Source organism: Chionomys nivalis, chromosome 21 (assembly GCF_950005125.1).
Source record: "Chionomys nivalis chromosome 21, mChiNiv1.1, whole genome shotgun sequence".
Classification (NCBI taxonomy): domain Eukaryota; kingdom Metazoa; phylum Chordata; class Mammalia; order Rodentia; family Cricetidae; genus Chionomys; species Chionomys nivalis.
In genome coordinates this window covers 16,060,075-16,081,098 of record NC_080106.1, presented here as the reverse complement: position 1 = coordinate 16,081,098, position 21,024 = coordinate 16,060,075, and the positions used below count along the sequence as shown (strand labels likewise).

Sequence of the window (21,024 nt, the reverse complement as noted above, 5' to 3'; positions counted from 1 at the left end):
CAACTCTACACCATGTTTTGAGGAGTTCCTTCCAGCTTTCAGTCCCAGTCATGGAGGAGACAAGGCAGGATCTTGAACTAGCTAGGTACATCATATCCACAGTCAAGAGCAGAGATACAATAAATACATGAATGCTCACTTGCTTTCCTGCCAGTGATCATCACAGTCTCTCCACTCTTAAACAGATTACTGCCCATGCCTAGAGAATGGTGCTTCCCACAATAGGCTAGGTCTTCCCACAATCAGTCTCCTTAATTAAGACAACTCCCCAAGGACGTGTGCCTAGATTAACTTGATCTAGAGACTCCCCACGCGAGACTCTCTTCACAGGTGATTCTTAAGTTATGTCAACTTGCCAAACTATCACAAGAGTCAGTGATGTCTTTTTGGAGCTTATGATCTTCTGTGCAAGCCACAGAGTGATAAATCCTCAGGGCTATCCTTATCTAGAAAGGAGAGCCATGGAATCAGGTCACAGTCTCCTGAGGCAGAATATTTGGGCCCAGATACTATCCTCTCAGTCTATTACTGCATTAGCAATGCATGTATAGCAGCTGGATTCCTTTTGCTTCTGTCCTTATTCAGAGAGTTAGATCTATTGAGCCTTTTTTACCGTTACTTTAAGGTCTCCCAGGTTAATGAACAGAGGATTTTAAGTATGGCTAATTAAGAACAAGATGATGAACTCTTCTGGAAATGATTAAAGGCCATAACCAAAAAGTGATGCTGTGTCCCTAATCTCCAGGATTCTCTTTATAGAGAATGAGACTCATAATAGGAAACCTTTCATCAATGTTATTTTTTATCATTAGATATAAAATGTGAATGAAAATGGAACCAAAAGAAAATGTTCTTCAGAAACCTAGCTATTACAAGAAATGACAGGTTCAGAATTGAGATGCCTGCAGTTACGTAAAAAATAATGTTCAAGCCCAGATATTCCTCGAAACAACAACAACAAAAGCCATTGCTGGAGATTGGAGCTCAGTGAAGGAAAGACTGAACTAGAAAGTGATTCATGAGCAAAAGGAGCTTATGATTTGGAGGTACAACTGGTCTGGGGTCCAGAATGTAATGTCAACAGCCCTGTAACCTCAAATAACTCATTAGTCTGGGTCCAAGTGTCACATCTGTGTGGTGGCAAGATATTCCAGTGACTACTATAAAATCTAAATAATAAAACGGTGTGCCATACACACTCAAATACCCAACAAATACCTAAGGCCCACTATATTTTTGAAAGGCAAACACACATCTTTGTGCACACACATGTGATGAAAGAGAAGGTAATGATGTGATTTACAACCCTGTTGGATGGATGAATGCATCATGGTCTGTGTATTTTAAAATGCTACAGTAAAAGCTGGATGTGACATATGTCTGTGATCAGTGTACTTGGGAAATTGGGGATGGAGTATCACGAGTTTCAGGTCACTCTCAAACTATCATTGAGATGGAAAGCAAGTTGAAGTTCCTAGTGCTGGCTGCAAGGAGACACCCCAATACTTTTGGAGTTTTGACCTCTACAAACTGCTGATCTTAGTCTCCTGGAACGTTTGGATGGGATCATGAACCATCAGAAAGCTTTCAACAACAGGAGGACCTTGTTAGTTTGGGCCAATTTTCCTTCTAGCTTCTGTTATTTTCTTGGCTTGAATCTTAAAGCTGAGCAGAGCTAATCTCTAAACATAGGATACATCTCTTGGTATTGATTGCACACAATAAATACACTTTGATCTATTCCAGAATGTTAATGGCTAAGATGCAGCTGTTGGAAGGATAGTTGCCTAGCATGCACAAAGTCCTAGGTTTCATCCTCACCAATGCCCAAAACCAGGCATGGTAGTACACTCCTATAGTCCCAACACTTGGGAAGTAGAGTCAGGAGAATCAGAAATTCAAGGTCATCCTTGATAACATATGAAGGTTGAAACCAGCCCAGAATACATGAGACCCTGTCTCAAAGGAATAAAAAATTGTGAACTCTTGTGACCCCCTCATTAGTTCATAGCCTCATCCATTGTTAAAGCTGTTTTAATCATCTGCAGAGAGTACAGTGTTCTTAATGAGCCATGCTTACAGAATTTCTTCATTAACCCTGAAGTCTCAACACCATTTACAGGAAGACTTAACTGACCCAATTCTTTCAATAAAGATGGAAGAAAGAGTTCGCACTTGGACTTGCCTTGCTGTTGTATTCACAGGTGCAGGGTATTGCACACATGCTTCACCATGTCCTGCTTGTTCACCACTCTTGATCACAATTGTGTTTCTTTGTAGAATATAGTGATGTTGACCAGGAGACAGCACTGGCTGCAGTCCATGGCTTCACAGGCTGCCTCTCTGCTGTGCAGTTCAGTCATGTCGCACCTCTGAAGGCTGCTCTGCACCCAAGTCACCCAGCCCCTGTCACTGTGACGGGACATGTGACGGAGTCAAGCTGTGTGGCCCCTGCTGGCACCGATGCCACCTCTAGAGAAAGAACACATTCATTTGCAGGTAAATTAAGGCTCTTTCCCTCCTCTGTCACAAATGGACTCATTCACAGGATTTGGACAATTTCCTAAATTTGTTGTTTTTCTCAAGATGACTTCTGAAAATTGCTTCTGTTTAATCTTCACATTCTTCTTCATTGACTCTTTTCTGGGGTCTCAATTTATGCATTTACAGTTGACATTGCTAAGATTGAAAATCACAGGGTTCTCATGTGCAGCTCTATTGTTTTGTTCTGGCTTAAAACTGAGGAATTCTTCAGAGTATTCTCCTGCTGCTTAGGTGTATCACCCTATCCTTTTCTTTGTGTGTGTGCTTTAACTGTAGATCATTCTGGAACAGTGGATGACAGAGAACCTCTGACGCATGCAATCAAAAGTGACTCTGCAGTAATTGGAGGTAACTGGGATGCATGAGTGATTTTTTTGTGGAATTTTATTGTTATTACTAACAATTCTGAGTATAAGCCTTAGAAAACTGTCTACGAAGAATCTACATATTTTGATTAGGAAATTAATTAAGTGGTAGCCTATCTGGCCAAGAAGCATGAGGTTTTAATGTCATCTCCAAGAATTTGGGGAGGAGTTCACTTATCTTTTTTTAACTTTGTATTGATTTTTTGTGAATTTTACATCATGCGCCTCAATCCCTCTCATCTTGTCCAAGAAAAAAGCAAAAAATTAAAATTAAAAAGAAAAAATAAAAATGGAAAAAAAAAATCTTGTTAAGGAAGCTATAGGATGTCACCCAGTATACCCTTTGCCCAAACAGTTTTGCTTACTAATGTTCATTGCAATGAGTCCTTGGTCTGGTTTGGGGCCTCTGGTTTCTGTTCTACACTGTCCATACTAGATCCTTACCAGGACTCCTCATCGTGGAGATCCTGCAGCTTTGGTTTGTCAGAGCTTCCTTCTCACATGCTCCACATTTCTCAGATGGGGGTAGATGTTGGGGAGAGTCTACTCAAAGTCATGGATCTGGGCCTAGGTGGTAGTTGAGTTGCTCAGCCCACCTACTCTTCTGTACCTGCATGTCTTGCTTCATCCAAGGGTTGGGACCAGCTCTGCTGCTTGCAGCAACTGTCAAGGGGTGGAACCCACTCTTCAGTTCTTCAAGGCCAGCTCCTCTACAGCCATACCACCAGGGCCAGTTCTCCAGCACTGCCGTGGCAAGGGATGGGACCAATTCACCTGAATGTTGTACCCAGCAAGGGGTGGGGCCAGCTCTCCTATGCCCATGTCCTCAGAGCCAATATTCCTGTGCCCATGCCACCAGGGCCTGTTCTACTGTACTGCCCAGGCAAGGTGCAGGCCCCTTTCCCTACTAAATGCAGGTACCAATTCTGCACAGCCCTTGGATCAACATGGCCCCAGACCAGGGGCTTCTGCATGACTTTTGGTGCTAACATGGTCCATGTACATGGACCCAGAACCCTGCTGCTGCAGAGCCATGGGGGGTTCACATATCTTAATTGCCATACAATGACTCTTTACTGATTTTAAAATTTGTATTCATTGCATTTCATACATGTATACAATGTATTTTCATCCTGTTCATTCTCTATTACCTTCTCTTATCCCTCCTATTCCCACTGAACCCACTACTTCCCAGCAAGTCCTAGTCCTATTTTCATGACTTATGTTTTGTGTGACCCACATCCATTGAGTTTATTAGGTTACTTGCATGAACATAGATGGAAGGTTATCTACCACTGGGACATGGGCAACTTACCATCAACTACACTGCTGAATAAAACAACTCCCCTCCTCCCAGCATGCTTTAACTGCCAATAACTCTTAGGAAGGGGCAGGGCCTCTTGATTATCTCCTGTCTTTAATGGAATGTTGACAGACTTGCACTTGTACACACCTTCCCAAGCACTGAACTTGAAGAAGGATCGTCTAAAACATTTACTGGGATGATTTCAGAGAATCTTCCCAAATTTCTAACTTCCTTGGAAATTCTCTGTGTAAATGGGATAATCTCGCTAAAGCATCACACTCCAAAACCAGTTGTTGTCATATGTAAGAATGGACAATATTTAGCTTAAAGATGGTTGTCTGCAAGCCCTAGAAACTTCTGCATGCTTTATTTCCTTAGACATACTGCTTCTGCAAGGGCTCGTATCACACTAGGAAAAAAAACTCTAGATTAACATTAGAAATATACATTTTGTGTTTCCATAATGCTTATTAAAATGGATATTTCATCATTTAGACATGCCTATAAAAGAATTCTGTGCTTTCCGTTCTTATCAAATCCTAAGTTAATAGTTTAAAAGTGGTTCTTAGTAATTTTAAATTGCAGAATACATACAAAACTTTAAAAATATCTTTAATGTGACAACATCTTTATGAAGTATATGTTATTCAAAACCAAATTCAGAAATAGAGCTTTTCGTGATTAATGCTCTCCAGATGCTGTTAATCAGAGGACCAAAATGTTAAGTGCTTTAGCATTGCTCTGCTCTCTGAATATCATATGGATGCATAAAATAAATAACCATTCAGCCTTACATCTAGAGAAAGTGATTACTCTTATCCTTGCGAAACTTTCACGTAGACTTCATGCTGGACCCATTTACTTTTGTGTTTTAAATAATTTAATTTTACTTTTAACTCTCTCTCTCTCTCTCTCTCTCTCTCTCTCTCTCTCTCTCTGTGTGTGTGTGTGTGTGTGTGTGTGTGTGTGTGAATGTGCACATGCCAGTACTGGTTGGATTTTGTCAGTTTCACACAAACCTAGGCATATTTGGGAAGAGGAACTCTTAATTGAGAAAATGCCTTCATAAGATTGGTCTACAGGCAAATCTTTAGTTCATTATCTTTACAGGTGATGGATATGGGTAGGTTTAGCTCACAAGGCACAGCACCACCCCTTGGCAGATGGTCCTGAGTTACATAAGAAAACAGGCTGAGCAAGCCAGGGGGAGCAAGCTGGTAAACCGCATTCCTAGTGGCCTCTGCACTAGTTCCTGGCTCCAGTTTCCTGCCTTGAATTCCTGCCCTAACTTCCCTCAGTGAAGGAATATGACCTTGCTGGACTGAAATAAATGTTTTTCTTCCAATGTTGTTTTGGTGCTTTATCTCAACGATAGAAACCTAAGACAGTACCTATAAAGGCCAGAAGAGGGATCCCCTGAAGCTGGGTTATAAGCAAATATGAGAGCTTAGAACTGAACTCAAGTCTTCTGCAAGAGCAGTACATGCTCTTAACTACTAAGCATCTCTCTAGCCCCCTGCCTTTTAAAAGATTTTACTTTTAATTTTGGCTTTTATTATGTATGTATGTATCTATTGTGTGTGCACGTGAGTGTGGGTGTGTGTGTATGCCTCTGTGTGTGTGTATATGTGTGTGTAAATGTCTATGTGTGAACAGTTTGATGCCTTGGGCTTCTCTCCAAACTGCTTTCTGCTCTTTTTTGGGTGAAGTAATTTTTGGAGGGGTATACAAGATGATCTTTCAGGGGCTCTTGGTCCATCCAAACATATTAGTCTGGAAGTAATCCTCAGGTTCTCATCCTCTGTGGAAACAAAAGAAGTACCTCTTTTTCAAAGCAACATATCCTCAGAATTCAAGATACCTTTAAAGTACCTATGTAGGTTATTTATCTCCTTCACAATCAAAAAATTCAAAGAAAACACAATAATATACATAATCCAGACTCTCTGTATATTCTCCATCTTTACATGGCTTATTTTCTTTATTTCTTTAATCTATGACTGTCTGTACTCTGTCTCTTTAAAGACTTGTTTCATTTTTTTGTAAACTGTTTACTTCTTTTCCAATACTTTCTTTTCTATACTCTCTTTCCTCTCTCTTCCAAGCCTACATACATTTATCCAACCCATTTAGAGTTCTTTTCCATCTGATTTGTCTTTATTGCATATCTGTGCTTCTTAAAATGCTAAGCCTTTCTTATGAATTTAAGTGGCACCATTGCTAGGGGAAATATGGCGCTGCCTGCTTGCCCCACCCAGCCCAGCATGGAGGAGCTGCTCACCAGCTCAGAGAGCCATGCACAGTGATCCATCTGTAGGCACACAGCCAGTCCATGTTGCTACCAAGCAAGCCATCGCACGTTGCTCACAAACCCCATTCTAGTGCTGGGTCTCCTGAAAGAGCCAGAGATCACGCTGGCAGCATGGCCCAGAAAGCAAGAATTTCAAAATGGCACAGCTTTTTCTTGCTACAGCTGAATCAGGAAAACCTCCCTTAAAGGAGCCATGCCTCTTCTTGTTTCTAGCAAACAAAGCCCATCCAAGAAAATGCTGCTACCAAACCATGCTTAACTCTGTTCTTTTGTGTCTAGGATTCCTTTTTAAGTTTTCTCAGGCTTTGCATGGATTTAGTCTACTATGTTGGTGTACCAATTTGTAACAGGAGGCCACTTGTTGGTTCTTGGCTGCTCAGCTCTGAAATAATTACACAGAAACTATATTATTTAAATCACTGCTTGACCCATTAGCTCTAGCTTCTTATCGGCTAACTCTTACATCTTAATTTAACCCATCTCCATTAATCCATGTATTGCCACGTGGCAGTGGCTTACCAAGTTAAGTTCCACCCAGCTCTGGTGGAGCTACATAGCTTCTCTCTGACTCTGCCCTCCTTTTCCCCACTTAGCTCCATTCCCCTATAGCTTTGCTATAGGCCCAAAGCAATTCCTTTATTAACAAATATTACAGCACACAGAGGGAAATCTCACATCATGTAAGCTCCAAAGGTTTTATGCCAACCATGTGCAATTTGTCTGCTCGTTCACAGCTTAGGGTCCTCCACTATGGTGCCCTGTCTGGTAGCACCAAGAGGATTTTATTCCATTGTCGTGCTAGATGTCAATCATACCTAATATGTAAGCACAATTGAAGCATCCAAACATTTCCCAGAGGAAATAATCCTCTTGTGTTCTCAGCTGTAGGTAACCATCTGCTTTGTGTATAAACAAGAGAGGAGGACAGACTCAGTGAGATGTTTCCAAATGATGAGGGGGACATGGAGTGTTTCTAGCCACAGTGTGAGGATAAAGATACACCATTTCAGATATATAGAAACCTGCATACATTCCCCCTGAGAACCCACTTTCATGGTGCTTGTACAACAGCCCAAAACATAGTAGTTTTTTATTTATTATGAATATATTAAATTGCTTGTTGGGCCACAGGTAATAGGTTAAGTTCAAGGTCTTTCCCTTGGATATTAAAAGTAATTGCATGAAACTTGCCTCAAGTTGACAGAGATAAATCACTTACTCAGAGGGAAAAAAATGTCAGGGACCATCCCTAATTCAGATCATCTGGATGTCCCTTCTATATCAATATGATGGTGACATTCATTTTTGTAACTACAGCAGTACTCTCTTTAACATTTATCATTTTTTTACATTGTAATTATTCAGAATCCCTTTCTCTGAACTAGAAACTTTAGAAGATGATTGAACTAACTATAACAACTAAATTGTTTTTACAGGAATGAGAGACAAAATATATAACAACACATGACTACCCTGATTAAAATTAGTTATTAATGTGGTGAAGTAGCCATAGCCATTAGTAAAATTACCAAATGCATATTAGATTCATTATTATCTTTCTTGGGTAAGCCTGACCTAGGCAAAAATTGGCTTATCGTCAGCAACATTATTGCTGTCCCCGAAGACTCTGCTGAGTTAATCTTACTGAAATTTCCAAGTACCTTCAAGTTTTGATTTAATTTCACTATATAAACTTACACTCATTTATATTGGAATTGAGTCTGGGGGCGTGGGATGTAGTTCAGGTGGTAGAGTGTTTGTGTGGTCTGCATCAAACCCTGGGTTCCTGGGTTCCATCCCTGGAACAGTGTAAACTGGGTGTGGTTCTGTATGCTGCTAGTCTTGTACTTAGGGATGGTTATAGTATTACCAAAAGTCCAAGCTCATCCTCGGCAAATTAGCAAATTCAAAGACTACACAAGACCCTGTCTCAAGGAAAAACATATTGACAAAATAATGTGGAGTCTCAGTTTTGCCAAATCACATTTGATCCACACTGTTACTTTAATAGTATCTATTATTTTAAAGAATCTGCATTCATCTATTAGTGTCCTCATGACAATTTTTAAAAAGATCATAAAATCATGGTGACAAATACTAATTTTCCAAAGTATATTTTTATTTGACTCTTTTAATTTTATCATTAGCAGGAAAGATCATTAGATGCTTTCCTTGAGTAATAGATTTATTTCATTCCATTGAGACAGAACTATCAAACACATATATCTGAGCAACTATAATTTTCTTATTAGTGTGACTGACGTATGAAAGAAAAAGACTAGTCTGACTCACGACTCAAATGTTTACAGAGTGCATTTCTGAGTCGGGCATCGCCCTTCAGTGTGCACCAGACATGCTTTGTGTGTATCTCCTGTTTCAACACACAGCCCATTAGAAAGTCTCATAGTCAGGGGTCAAGACTTAATGAAATGAAATATTTTATCTGTCTCAAGAAAGACATCCTTAAATGAGATTGACTTTTGCCTGTCAGTACAGTGTCTTCTACTCCACAAGACAATGACTAGCAAAAGCCAATGGTGTGAAGGTCTTCATTTGTGCTAACCACTCACATTTTCCCTACTTTCATCATATACCATAAGTGAAAATTTTAACACCCTGAAAAAGCACCTAAGACCTATGATGGAATACTAAATTTCCCTCTGTGGGTCCCCATTCCAGTGTGTCCTGAGGACCATCCACACTTTACACTCCTCTGTGAGGAACTCATGTCACTCTACAGTTAATAATTGTAGACACAACTGAGAACTGTAGCCCTTAAAATATTTACACAGAATCAAATTTTCAAAATCCAATATGCCTCGTGCAGGTTTTTACATGTTTATATACCTATATCTATATTTTATTATTAACACTACTCATGTACTCAACATACTCCTATTCTTCAACAGTTGAGTGAAAAATCAATTTTATCGACATTGTTACATATTTAATCACAAAACACAATCTCTGTACTGCATGATAATTAGCTATAATATCAAAAATAATTAAAATTTCTTTATGTATAATTATGAAACAACACTTGGTCATAGAAACATGTGTGATACTTCCTTAGATAAATAGGAACACATGAAGCAGATCCAATATAATGCACATTCAGGATAAATGGAAGAGACTGCCCAAAGTTGACAGAATCCCTAAATAAACTGTATTATAATACTGCTTTAATCAGAAACCTGAGAGGCTTTTTGTTTCTAATTTATATCATGTAAAGGGTTGACTTCAATGGAAAATAATATTCCCAGGACTAATTAAGCAATGAACTTGACACAGTGTCTATTCTTACTGGGTATTTCTTTTCTCTTCTCTCTCTAGGTCTGATAGCTGTTGTGATCTTTATCTTACTTTGCGTCTCTGCCATAGCTGTTCGCATTTATCAACAGAAAAGGTTATACAAAAGAAATGAAGCAAAAAGGTCAGAGAACATAGACAGTGCCGAGGCTGTTTTGAAAAGCGAGCTTCATATCCAAAATGCAGTTGGTGAAAATCAGAAAGAGTACTTCTTCTGATGGGCAGCAATCCTGTGACTTGCAAAGATGAGTGCATTTTAATAGCCAGGGGCTCTTGGGAGACAAGAACTGCTCTAGCCCTGACCATCCAGGCGATGGATCTGCAGCACAGCCATCTCGCCATGTCCAGGCTCGGGATGGCTCCAGGCAGCCTCCTCCAGTGATGTGCTTCTAGCCATCATTAGCTGTTGGTGTCCCTTGCCGACTTCTGCACACAATCAAAGCCAAGTTTAACTCGCGTCACAACTACGGTTTTTAAGTGTGGAAACTGTAGCCCTTCTCTTCATTCTGTAAAACCTAAGTTTGGTTAGAGGTGAGAATCAAAACTGGACTCTAACGGCCTTGCTTTACTTGAGACCACACGTCCTGTTTGCTTTTGTCTTCCCACGGTGTTGTTCATGAGCCTGGAAATGCTTCTGAGATCCTGTTTGGCTGGTATTCGCATCTTCAATGGCCAAAAGTCTATACATAAAGCCCCTTGCCTTTCTCTGTATTACATTCAATACATCAGTAGTCTGAGAAAATGTTGTCTTTGGCTTGTTTGTATTGCTCTTTTTCTATTTGACCCTTTCGGATACTTTTTAATGCATTTCGTTTTGAGTGTCGAACTTTTAACTCTGAACATGCAATTCCTATATAAAAAGACTCCAAAAGTACAGTGGTTGTCAGTATGTGATGTCATGCCTCTCTGCAGACAGTTTCTTATCATTGTTTGGTGATGACTGGTTAAGACCCTGAACAATTGTGATTTCCCAAAGACTGTACAACATTTTCCATTAAACCTGTCCTAGCACAGCAAAAAATAATATTTTAATTGCAACTGTATTACCTCAATTATATTTCAGAGACTATTTTCCCCAATCCTTAAAACAGGTTTATGTTTTTCTAGAGGTTATTACCAAGTTTTCTTTGATTTCCCATGAGGATTTTTCGTGAAGTATCCTCTTCTATGATAGAGAAGGGGATAGCATCAAGTATAGAGCCCCACTCCTCATTCTAATATAGTTATGCCACTGGCATGAATTTTGCTGTGCACTAACCTCCAATATATGTACTCTGTAATCTGATATGTAACACGGCTCCGATTTTGCAACCAGTAGATAAAGTAACAATGGATGCTCAGTCTCTTATCAGACTGATGCTCAAGTTGTCATCCTAGTCATTTCTCATGTAGGATGATTAAGGCCTCAAAACCGACTAAGATCAATATCAAGCACTCACTAGTCTATGGTGATTAGGGTGTATATACATAATGGGAGGTGGGAGAATAATTCTTAACCTTATTAAACTGTAAAAATAATGAACTTTAAGGCCAAGAGAACAAGATAATTGCATGGGACTCTTTGAAGTTCATAAGCCAATTAAATAACAAAAGCACTTTACAATCTATGTTCACACCTGCCTCCAAAGCAAAAATTCAGCTCCTTGGTTTTTTGTATAAAAGAAAACTTGGAAATATATGAATTCAGCACCACTAGCATCTTCTATTCCATGTTTTCCTTGCTGATTCCTCTTACAAAATCTGCTTTTCTTTGCCCAAAACACATGGTCCATGTTAATGTTTCTGTAAATACTTGACAAAATCTTAAAGGACCTGAATTGACAAAGGACCTATGTTGATAAATAGCGTCTACATGTATTTGCACACCACACACACACACACACACACACACACACACACACACCCTGTGGTGACAAGAGAAGTACTTAACCTATAATTTGAATCATTTGATGTAAAGGGCACAGCCATTACCATAGCTCGGATTCCTTTAAAGTCTTCTGTTTTATTTACTAGCATTATTGACCTCACCGGTAGCTGAAATATGGACACATTGATAGATGGTGAAGCTTCAAAGTCCTCTGTGGTCCACACTGCAAGAGACCAAAACAGGATGGCATCAAATTGCATTGGTAGCTTGTATGCCATGGCTTGGATTTCCTCGTTTGTAATAAATTTCTCCCTTTTTCCTTAATAAAAATGCATTTTTGGAATTAAAATGCAAAATATACTAAAAGAGATAATATATCAAAGTTTTAAATAAGCTAATTATATTGGATTTCCTTTTTTAAGATAGTAAATATGGGTAGATATATGCCTTATTTTTTGGTGTATGTATGACTATGTGTGGTGTGTTTAATCTTTTTTAACAAATTCCTGTGATTTTGGGAACTATCATGATACTACCGTCCTTTATTTTTTTAAAAAAATTTAATTATATTGTGTGCATGCATATGTGCGCGTGTGTGTGTGTGTGATGTGGATTTCAGAGGAAAACTTGTGGGAGTTGCTTCTCATCTTTCATCACATAGGATCTGAGAATTGACCTCAGGGTTGTTAGAATTGGTAATAGGCACTTGTACCTTCCAACCTATTGCTCCAGCCAATTTTTTGTCCCTTGAAAGCAGAAAGATGATTGTCTATGATAATGCCTGGATTTTCAGGATCTTTTCAACCTTTCCTAAGAACAACAACCTGGGTTGGCAATTGTCCATGGGAAAGGTTTCTGCACACTTCAGTGGGGTGATTCCCTTTTCCCTGTCTTTTCCTCTTCTCCAAAGCGTTTCTTAGATGCACACAGTGTACATGAAGAGACGTTTTATAGAAAATACAGTGTACCCCTCTCTGATTTCAAGTCATCTAAAACATGGGTGTGACAGAGCACTGTCAATCTCAACACTTGGACGCAGAAGCAGCAGTAGGATTGCTGCTTCTGCATTCAAGTGTTTCTTTCAATGCTGTGTTTATTATATCCTTAAACTATTTAAACAAACACATAAATAAACAAAACCAGAATGATACAAAAGACTAGCAGACAACACCCACAAGGAGGAGATCATTTAAACAGATTTGTCATTGGGTGGTTCTCTCCTTTGAAATAACAGCATTCCTCATGGGACCAGAGGAGCACAGACTCTGTTTTAAAGTGTGGACAGCTCAGCTTCACAGATAAAAAGTCCAAGACAGTATGTGAAACAATGTTCCCAGGAGGCCAATAGCAGTATGACCGCCATTAAGCTGTGACTAAAATCATCTGTTTTCTATAGAGTTGATCGTAGGGCTCCAGGATCTAGATTTCAACAGTTATTTCATGGTATAGAGAAACCTGAAGTATCTCAATAGCTCCCCTGTCTAGAGTGACTATGGATCTAGATCTTATCGATCACCTATTATTAATAAACATTCACTGTTTTTTGACAAATCATTGTCCTTGTTAGATTTGGTCTTCTCCCTAAAACTATGAATTTTAGGGTCCTTGATGCCAGGACAGACAATGATAATTGGAACCCTTGTTTTTATCAGATTCATGCCCATATTCATGTATGTGGATGTGCAATGGTGTGAACCTGTGTGCAGGCCAGAACACTACCTCGAGTGTTGTCTTCAGGACGTTCATCCATATCCTTGGAAGCAATGTCCTTCACTGGCTTTGGGGCAGAGCAGTAAGTGTAGATTGAATGGCCATAATACCCCAGACATCCTCCTCTCTTTGTTTCCCATACTGGGATTCTATGTATTCACCTCTGCACCCAGCACTTCTTGGAAGCGAACTTAAATCTGTATGCTTACAAGACAAATGCTTTACCGACCAACCCAGTCCTAGAGCATTCTTTATAGACTTTGTGAAATCTATAACGTGAGGTATATATGACCCATCGAATCACCAGATATCTGCTTCCTGTTAGGAAGATGAATTAGACACACCCTAAACTGAAACGTATCCAGTTGAAGATGAGCAGTCAAATCCATGTCTCAGCTGCAAGCTGGCCTTCAATACGTCCTGCCTGCCCTCCACTCTTTTCAAGGATAGATGATAGTGTGAAGCAAGGAGGGAAAACATCTAAAGCTGAGTGTTTCCATAGTGGGATGTATGCGACCGAGGAACGTTCATGCATCTAGAAAAAGCACAGGACATGATAAAAATAGCAAGACGACGTGTGGAGAAACACGCTAAGAAGTTTGGATATTTGGTTCATTAGAGGCTCCCTGGAGCTCAGTTTTAAAGATTCTCAAGCAAAAATAAATCTGAACTCTTATTTGAATGGTTTCCCCAGTGCCGTATTGTAAAAAATCTTTTTATATCTTTTAACACATACTTAAATCATTATAAAATGCACAATTGAATTTTTTTTAAAAAATCCAACAGTGTAACAAATTTTATCAAGGAAAATAGTGCTTCCTTTGCAGGTGTTCTGGGTTGGGTGGAGAGGCTGAACATTCACATTAGGGTATAGAGGAGATTGTTGTTGTGTGCTGATGATCATGAGCTTGGACTGGCGCCTCTTTGCAGCTCAGACTGCTCTTGAAGAGTGAAGACAAACTCACCCAGTTGACATTTGCCCTCCCCATCCACGTAGCAGCTCAACAACGACTCCAACAGATTTCTTCAATATGTCCTTTTGTGATGGCAAAGAAGGAAAAACTCATAAGCCAAATGTTTTAGTGGGAGGATATGTGTGTGCGTTAAGACCTGAAATGGAGGTACCAGGACTGTCTTTCCCTCAGCACTGTTCTTCCTGCTTCAGACATGACTTCTGGAAGAGACTTCTTCAGTACTTGGGTGAATCTCATTTCATGAGGAAAACGTGCAAGAGGGAAGAGGATGGATTAGGGTCCCGCCTCCACAGATAACTGTAACTGGTACTCACCTTCCTACTCTACCATCTTTGCCATGTCACAGAGCTAGAACTCCAGTTCTCTTATGCTCCCGAATTTCTGCAATGAAATATTCTGATTGGCCTGATTTAGAAAGAGATGGATTTTTAGATCAACAGCCACATTTGTGTATTTTTCAGGCCATGCTCATTAATATACTCTAGCAAGAGCATACATCTGACAGAGCGCTCACAACTGAAGCTTGCACATGCTTGCCTAGGAGATAGCTAGCTTGCTTTCATTTCCAGCATGTTCTTATGATCTTGTTCCGGAACTGACCGGAACAACCATAAGACCACTGTGTGCTTAAGCCCTTAAGGATAGCACTAGGCATTAACACTTTTCCATAGATGTTCTATGTAGGCCAGCGGGACAGTGTTTTTGAAGAGGTCTACTTGGACTGTTTCTGTTTCAGATGTCAATCACTTCAATAGTTCAAAGATTGAAGTGGGGGAGATAGCAACACTAGGTAAGTCAGTTCCAGCTATATATTTGGAGACCAGGGAAATAGCTACTGAGACCTAAGTCATTTGTTCCTGGTCCCAATGTGACTTGACTTTGTGCATCTGTGCATATATGTATGGATGCATGTGTATGTGAACTAACATGGACCATGTAAACACGATCCTGTGGATGCCAGAAAGAGCTTCAGATGTTGTTCCTTGGGTACTTCCCAGCTTTTTCCTTTGGTTGAAAATAGATTTTTCATATAATATATTCTGATTATAGTTTCCCTCCCCCTATTCTTCCCATTTCCTCCTATCTCCCCTATCATCTAAATTCAAACAAGCAGCCACCTAAAGAAAAATATTAAAATAAATTTAAAAACATCAAATCAGAATATGACAAAACAACCAGACAAGGAAAGGAACCGAAAGAAAAACATAAGAAACACATGTGATGCAGAAACACACATAAAAAACCCAAACCAGCCATAAAATATACACAATGAACCTATAAGGTAAAAAAAAAAAGGAAAAACAATAACAAACAGACAAACAAACAAAAACACCCTGACAACATTATAAGATAAAGAACCTCCAAAGATGGTGTTGAGTTCATTTTGTGTTGGTCATCTACAGCTGGGAATGGGGCCTACCCTTAAGAGTAGCTTGGAGAAGCTAATTTTTCATTTGCAAGTGGCTATCAATTGGAGATGGCTTACGGGTTAGGGATGGAGGTGTGTGTTCATCTCTCCTTCCAGCTCTGGGACCCCACCTGGTGCAGACCTGTGCAGCTTCTGTGTATTCAGGGTCTCTCGGGAGCCTGGAACTCATGAAGAAGGCTAAGCCTACTGATCATCAGGTTCCAGGGATCTGTCCTTCTCCACCTTTGTAACACTGTGGTTCTGAGCTCATGCCAGCACACCCAGCTTTATGTGCTATGGATTGATCTCAGGTCCCTGTGCTTTTAAGGCAGATACTTAACCAATGGCAGTCCTGGCTCTGCATCCCTAATTTTGTTGTTTGTTAATCAAGGAGTGGATAAACCTGTTATCAAAGCCAACTCAAATGCAGTATGCATTTCTCTTTGCCCACACCATACCCAATTGTTGAGGGACATGGGAGCTGTACCTTTTGGAAAGAACTGAGAACTAACATGTTTACTTAGTATCAATCATGCCTGAAGACTTGGATTCTTCTTCAGTCAGTGGATTCTAGGTTGGGAAATTGATAGTATTTCAATTTTGACCATACACACCTATAATGCCAGTAATTGGAGCTGAAACAGAAAGATCATGAATTCAAAGTCAGCCTAGGTTAAATGTTGGCTTCTGGGGCAGCTTCAGCTTTTGAATTAGAACTCATATAAAAATTTATACGTAAAATAAGGAACAGATTTTTAAAAAGAAAGAATGAAGACTCATCTTCACAGCTAAATGATTGTGGGATTTTTTTTTAACAAACTGAAAGTTATACAAAATTTTGCAGGGTAGATAAATTGCCCAGAGAGCAAAATTCTTACCATGCAAGTGTGAGAGCCTTAATTAGTGCATCTGAACCTACCAAAAGCCAGGAGTTTAAAAAACAGCATTCCTGTTACCCCAGTGCTCCCACAGATGACTTCTGGTCAGGTAGCCTACTTCACACCATGACAAACAGCAAAGAGAGAGAGAGAGAGAGAGAGAGAGAGAGAGAGAGAGAGAGAGAGAGAGAGAGAGAGAATCTGCCCCCAAATAGGTAGACAACAGACACAAAGACCAACACCCAAGGTTGTTGTTTCAGCTCCACGTGTATCTGGTCAGGCATGTGCCACTCTCATAGCAACATGTGCCAGCTCCCTAACATACACACACACACACACACACAATAATATAGAAAACTTATAATTATGGTATATTATTGCCACTAAAATCTAATAGATTCATCAAATGTCACAGTAGTGTTTTCTATAGCAGACTGTCACATCCATTACTCTGTGTTCCCAGTTTTCTATGGTCTCCTGTAGCTGCTGCTCAGACTTTGTGTCCCTGACACTATTGAAGGGTTGTAGAGCACTGCTGTAATCCAGACAGGACACCGAAGACCTGAGAGATGGCTCCTTAGGGTCAAGGGCAGAGACCAGGTTTTTTTTTTTGGATAAGTTAATCCTTAACATGGTTCAGTTTGTTTCTTTCTTTCTAGAAGTTTCACTTTATTTCCCAAGCTTATAAACTTAAGTTTATTCCCTGTCTACCCCTTAAAATTTGGAAGACAGTTTTTTTGTTTGTTTGTTTGTTTTTATTTTTTTTTATATTTTTGGCTTTTGTTTGCTTGTTTGATTGGTTTTTTTTGGTATTTCAATACAGGGTTTCTCTGTAGCTTTGGAGTCTGTCCTGGAACTAGCTCTTGTAGACCAGGCTGTCTTCAAACTCACAGAGATCCACCTGCCTCTGCCTCCCGAGTGTTGGGATTAAAGGCGTGTGCCACCACTGCTTGGTAAGAATTTTTTTTTTCTCTCTCCAGTGTCTCTATGGACAGACTTAGTCTCGGGTCTTATATTTTACAATGAATTCTTTTTAAAATAAATGTATTTTGAGTTCCTGATTTATTTAACAGGTATCAACTTCTATTCTTCTAAAATTATTATTAGTTCTTTGAAAATATTGTTCAATGTATTTTGGCCATATTTCCCACTTCCCTGTCCATCTGACTTTCTGTCTTTTTTTCTTTTTTTCTATTTAGCCCATTAATAATAATTTGTGATGCCCAAATATTATTGGATACATGGTCTCCCACTGGATTGTGGTTGACTTACCAGAGCTAGACTTTTAGATAGAACTGTTTCTCTTTCTCCTAATAGTTTAAAATAACCAGCAGTAACATGGCCAGGGGTAGGATTGTGTGCCTTGCTCCAAGCTTGGGGATTGTTCTGGCTGGAACTTGAACATGTTTTCGCATGTTGTCACAACCACTTTGTATGTGCAGTTTCCCTGCTGTGTTCAGAGGACCCTGTTTCCTTGTAGTTATCCACTTGCCTCTGCCTTTTAGACTCTTTCTGGATCCTCTTCCTGAACGGTCCCTGAGCCTTGGGAGGAACAGGTGCTATATGGGTGTACTTCAGAGCTGAGCACTTTGTAGCCAACTATGAGTCTCTGTGATAATCACTATCTATGGCAAACAGAAGCTTCTCTCATGAGGGGTGAGAGATATACTAACTATGGGCATAATGATAAGTCATTAGAAGTTGGGTTAATACCGTGCCCACTTAGCAGAGGAGTAGTAAGTGTTCCTGTCTGTTAATCTTTTTTTTCAAATCATATTAACGTTTCAAAAATTTCTTTTCATGCTCAAACTCTATCTTATCCTCCAAACTCTAGTCTCCTCTTTTGGTGGGGATAGACACTATTTTTTTTTAATATTTCTTCCATAGCAAAGACCTCTTAAGTATTAGATGTGTTTGGTGACCATTCCATAAGAGTGAGGAACTTCACACTGGCTTACAATATGTATTTTAGATGAAGATTTCTGGAACTGAGCATTTTAGAAAGAGTTTCTAATCCTCACTATCGCACTGAAATTAGGAAATAGACCAGGCAGGCATCTAGCCAGATCCAGAAGTCTGATTGGCTCTTCCACTCATCTTGGGATTACAAGCACCTGCTTGCCACACCTGGGTTTTTCTGAGTTTGTTTTTGTTTGTTTTTATGGGTTGTGGTGATCAAATTCAGAGCCTCATGTTTCCAAGACAAGTGCTTTACTGACTGAGTCATCATCTCAGTACACTTTACTACTTTTTATACTGGTGCTGAGCAAGTTCTGACAGCATAATGATTTTCCACCAGGTGAATTTCTCATCTTGTAAGTCTATAGCTAAGAACTTTATGGTTTGTCTTCTTGGGATAAGGCCAGGGCGTGGTAGATTTCTGGTCCTTTCTGCAAATTCAAGAGAGAGTCTGTCTTCTTGCCTTTCCAGTTTCGCTTTTCATCACCTACAGCCCTTCTCACAGTCTCTACTCTCTCGTCAAAGACAGACAGCAATTCCAGTCCTTCTCAAATCACCTGACTCTGAGCCCTCTCCTGCCTTCCCTTCCCAGAATCTTGTAACCACTGAACCCACCATCAGTTCAGTCACACAGTCCTGGATAGTTTCCTATCTCAAAGTCATGGAATCTACATCCTGTATTCTCTGGGCTTCCTTGATCTTCTTGCTGTGTAAAATGACACACTCATGCAGTGGGGACTGGGCAAGAGACAGTTCTGGGTGGACATGATGCTATATTTTCCCTTCTTGGAGTTCACTTGTCTAGCTGGTCCTGTTATTTTAATCCCAAGGTTTTTTTTTTTTTTAATTTTTGGTAATCTTTTCTAGAAAGAAATCTGTATTCTCATATTTCTTTCACTGAACAGAATGTCTTACAAATTTATCCATAAACCCTTGTACACTATTGGTAGAATATAAATTATTTCAACCATTATAGAAAACACTTTAGCGCTTCCTCAAAAAATTAAAAATGGAACTACTATGTGATCCAGAAGTGTAACCACAGTGTGTAAAGTCTACTGATTTTAATATGCCTGTCCCTTTACTTATGGAGTCAGAAGTATTTTGTTGAATCCATTTCTTTGGATAGATTGGCCTCAGTTTCCTTCCAGTGTCCACATACAAATAGAAAACCTAGCCACAAAGCAACTTCAGTTCCTCCTGTAGCTAACTTCTGTCTAATCCTTTTTACTAGAGGTCTCTGAAGAAATTAATGGGAACTTCAGGAACTTGACTTATCCATTTCCTCTTTGAAAATTAGAAGTGCAAACCATTTTTTTTTAAAGCCATTAAGTCATTAATTTTTATTTTATCAAGCTTGGAGCAAGAAAGACCTATTCTTATCACATTTTTTTCTGTAACATGCCAGACTAATTTGTGTTTGCTTTTAATAAAATTATTTCCTTATTTCGTGCATTGATGCTAGACATGCCTTTACACCCATTGAACCAACACATCTGCTTCCAAGCTGTCCGTGTAATAAATTTTCTAGTAAATTATGTTTCTGTTGAATGAATTCATGTTTTTTATTCAAAATAAGCTGTTATAAATGATTCATGTCTCTCTATGTTTTCAACAGGAACAAATTAATTTTTTAATTGAGCTCTGAAATGACCTGTTCTTCCCAAATGCATATTAAAAGAAGATGATTACAAATGGCTGTCAGGATCGAATGAGACTTTGTAATAACTTTTTTCATTTGCTGAGGATATTTGGCCAACTTTTCTTAGTAGAAATTTATGACACTTGATGAATAATTGGAGAGGAACATCTTTCAGAAAAAGATTGAGGTTATGCGAGAGGAAATGAGCCAGAGAGAGCAAAAAAAGCATTTTTGTTTCACAAAAATTCCAGATAAAATACTCAACCAAAATATTGCAAATTAGGTGCAATTTACATTAAGAGACAATGTTGATATTTTTACATGGCTGTTTATTGAGACTTATTTTACATTTTGATTGTGTGTGTGTGGAGGTGGGTGGGCATGGGGGATGGGTTTGTGTGTATGAGTACATGGGTCCACACAGGCCAGAAGAGGGCATTCAATTACCTGGAACTGAAGTCACAGATTGTGAACTTCCTATTGTGAGTGCTAGGGATCAAACTAGCGTCTTTGGCAAGATCAGTGTATGCTCTTAACTGTTTGATCACCCTCCAGCCTCTAATCTATTTACTAGAACTAAAAAGATGCACACACACACACACCATATACAACATAATGTTTTGAAGAATATATACATTGTATTATGTACATAATAGGATGATTGTAACTACTAAAATATGTATCTCATATATTATTTTATAAGAGTATTTCATTATTTCTTTAATTTCACCCAGTTTTTTTTAAGGAGTAT

The 21,024-nt window shown here is 39.2% G+C and overlaps 1 protein-coding gene across 2 annotated transcripts in view; it reads left to right on the top strand.

Annotated features, from left to right (window-relative positions):
* The window catches only part of Cntnap4 (contactin associated protein family member 4), a 279,574-nt gene extending 267,650 nt beyond the window's left edge, over positions 1-11,924 (top strand). For both annotated transcript variants that reach the window (XM_057753520.1, XM_057753521.1), the window contains 3 exons: positions 2,281-2,499; positions 2,821-2,892; positions 9,860-11,924. In XM_057753520.1, coding sequence (XP_057609503.1) covers positions 2,281-2,499; positions 2,821-2,892; positions 9,860-10,053 — 485 coding nt within the window. In that variant the 3' untranslated portion in view covers positions 10,054-11,924. The remainder of the gene's footprint in view (positions 1-2,280; positions 2,500-2,820; positions 2,893-9,859) is intronic.
* The last annotated feature ends 9,100 nt before the right edge of the window (positions 11,925-21,024 follow it).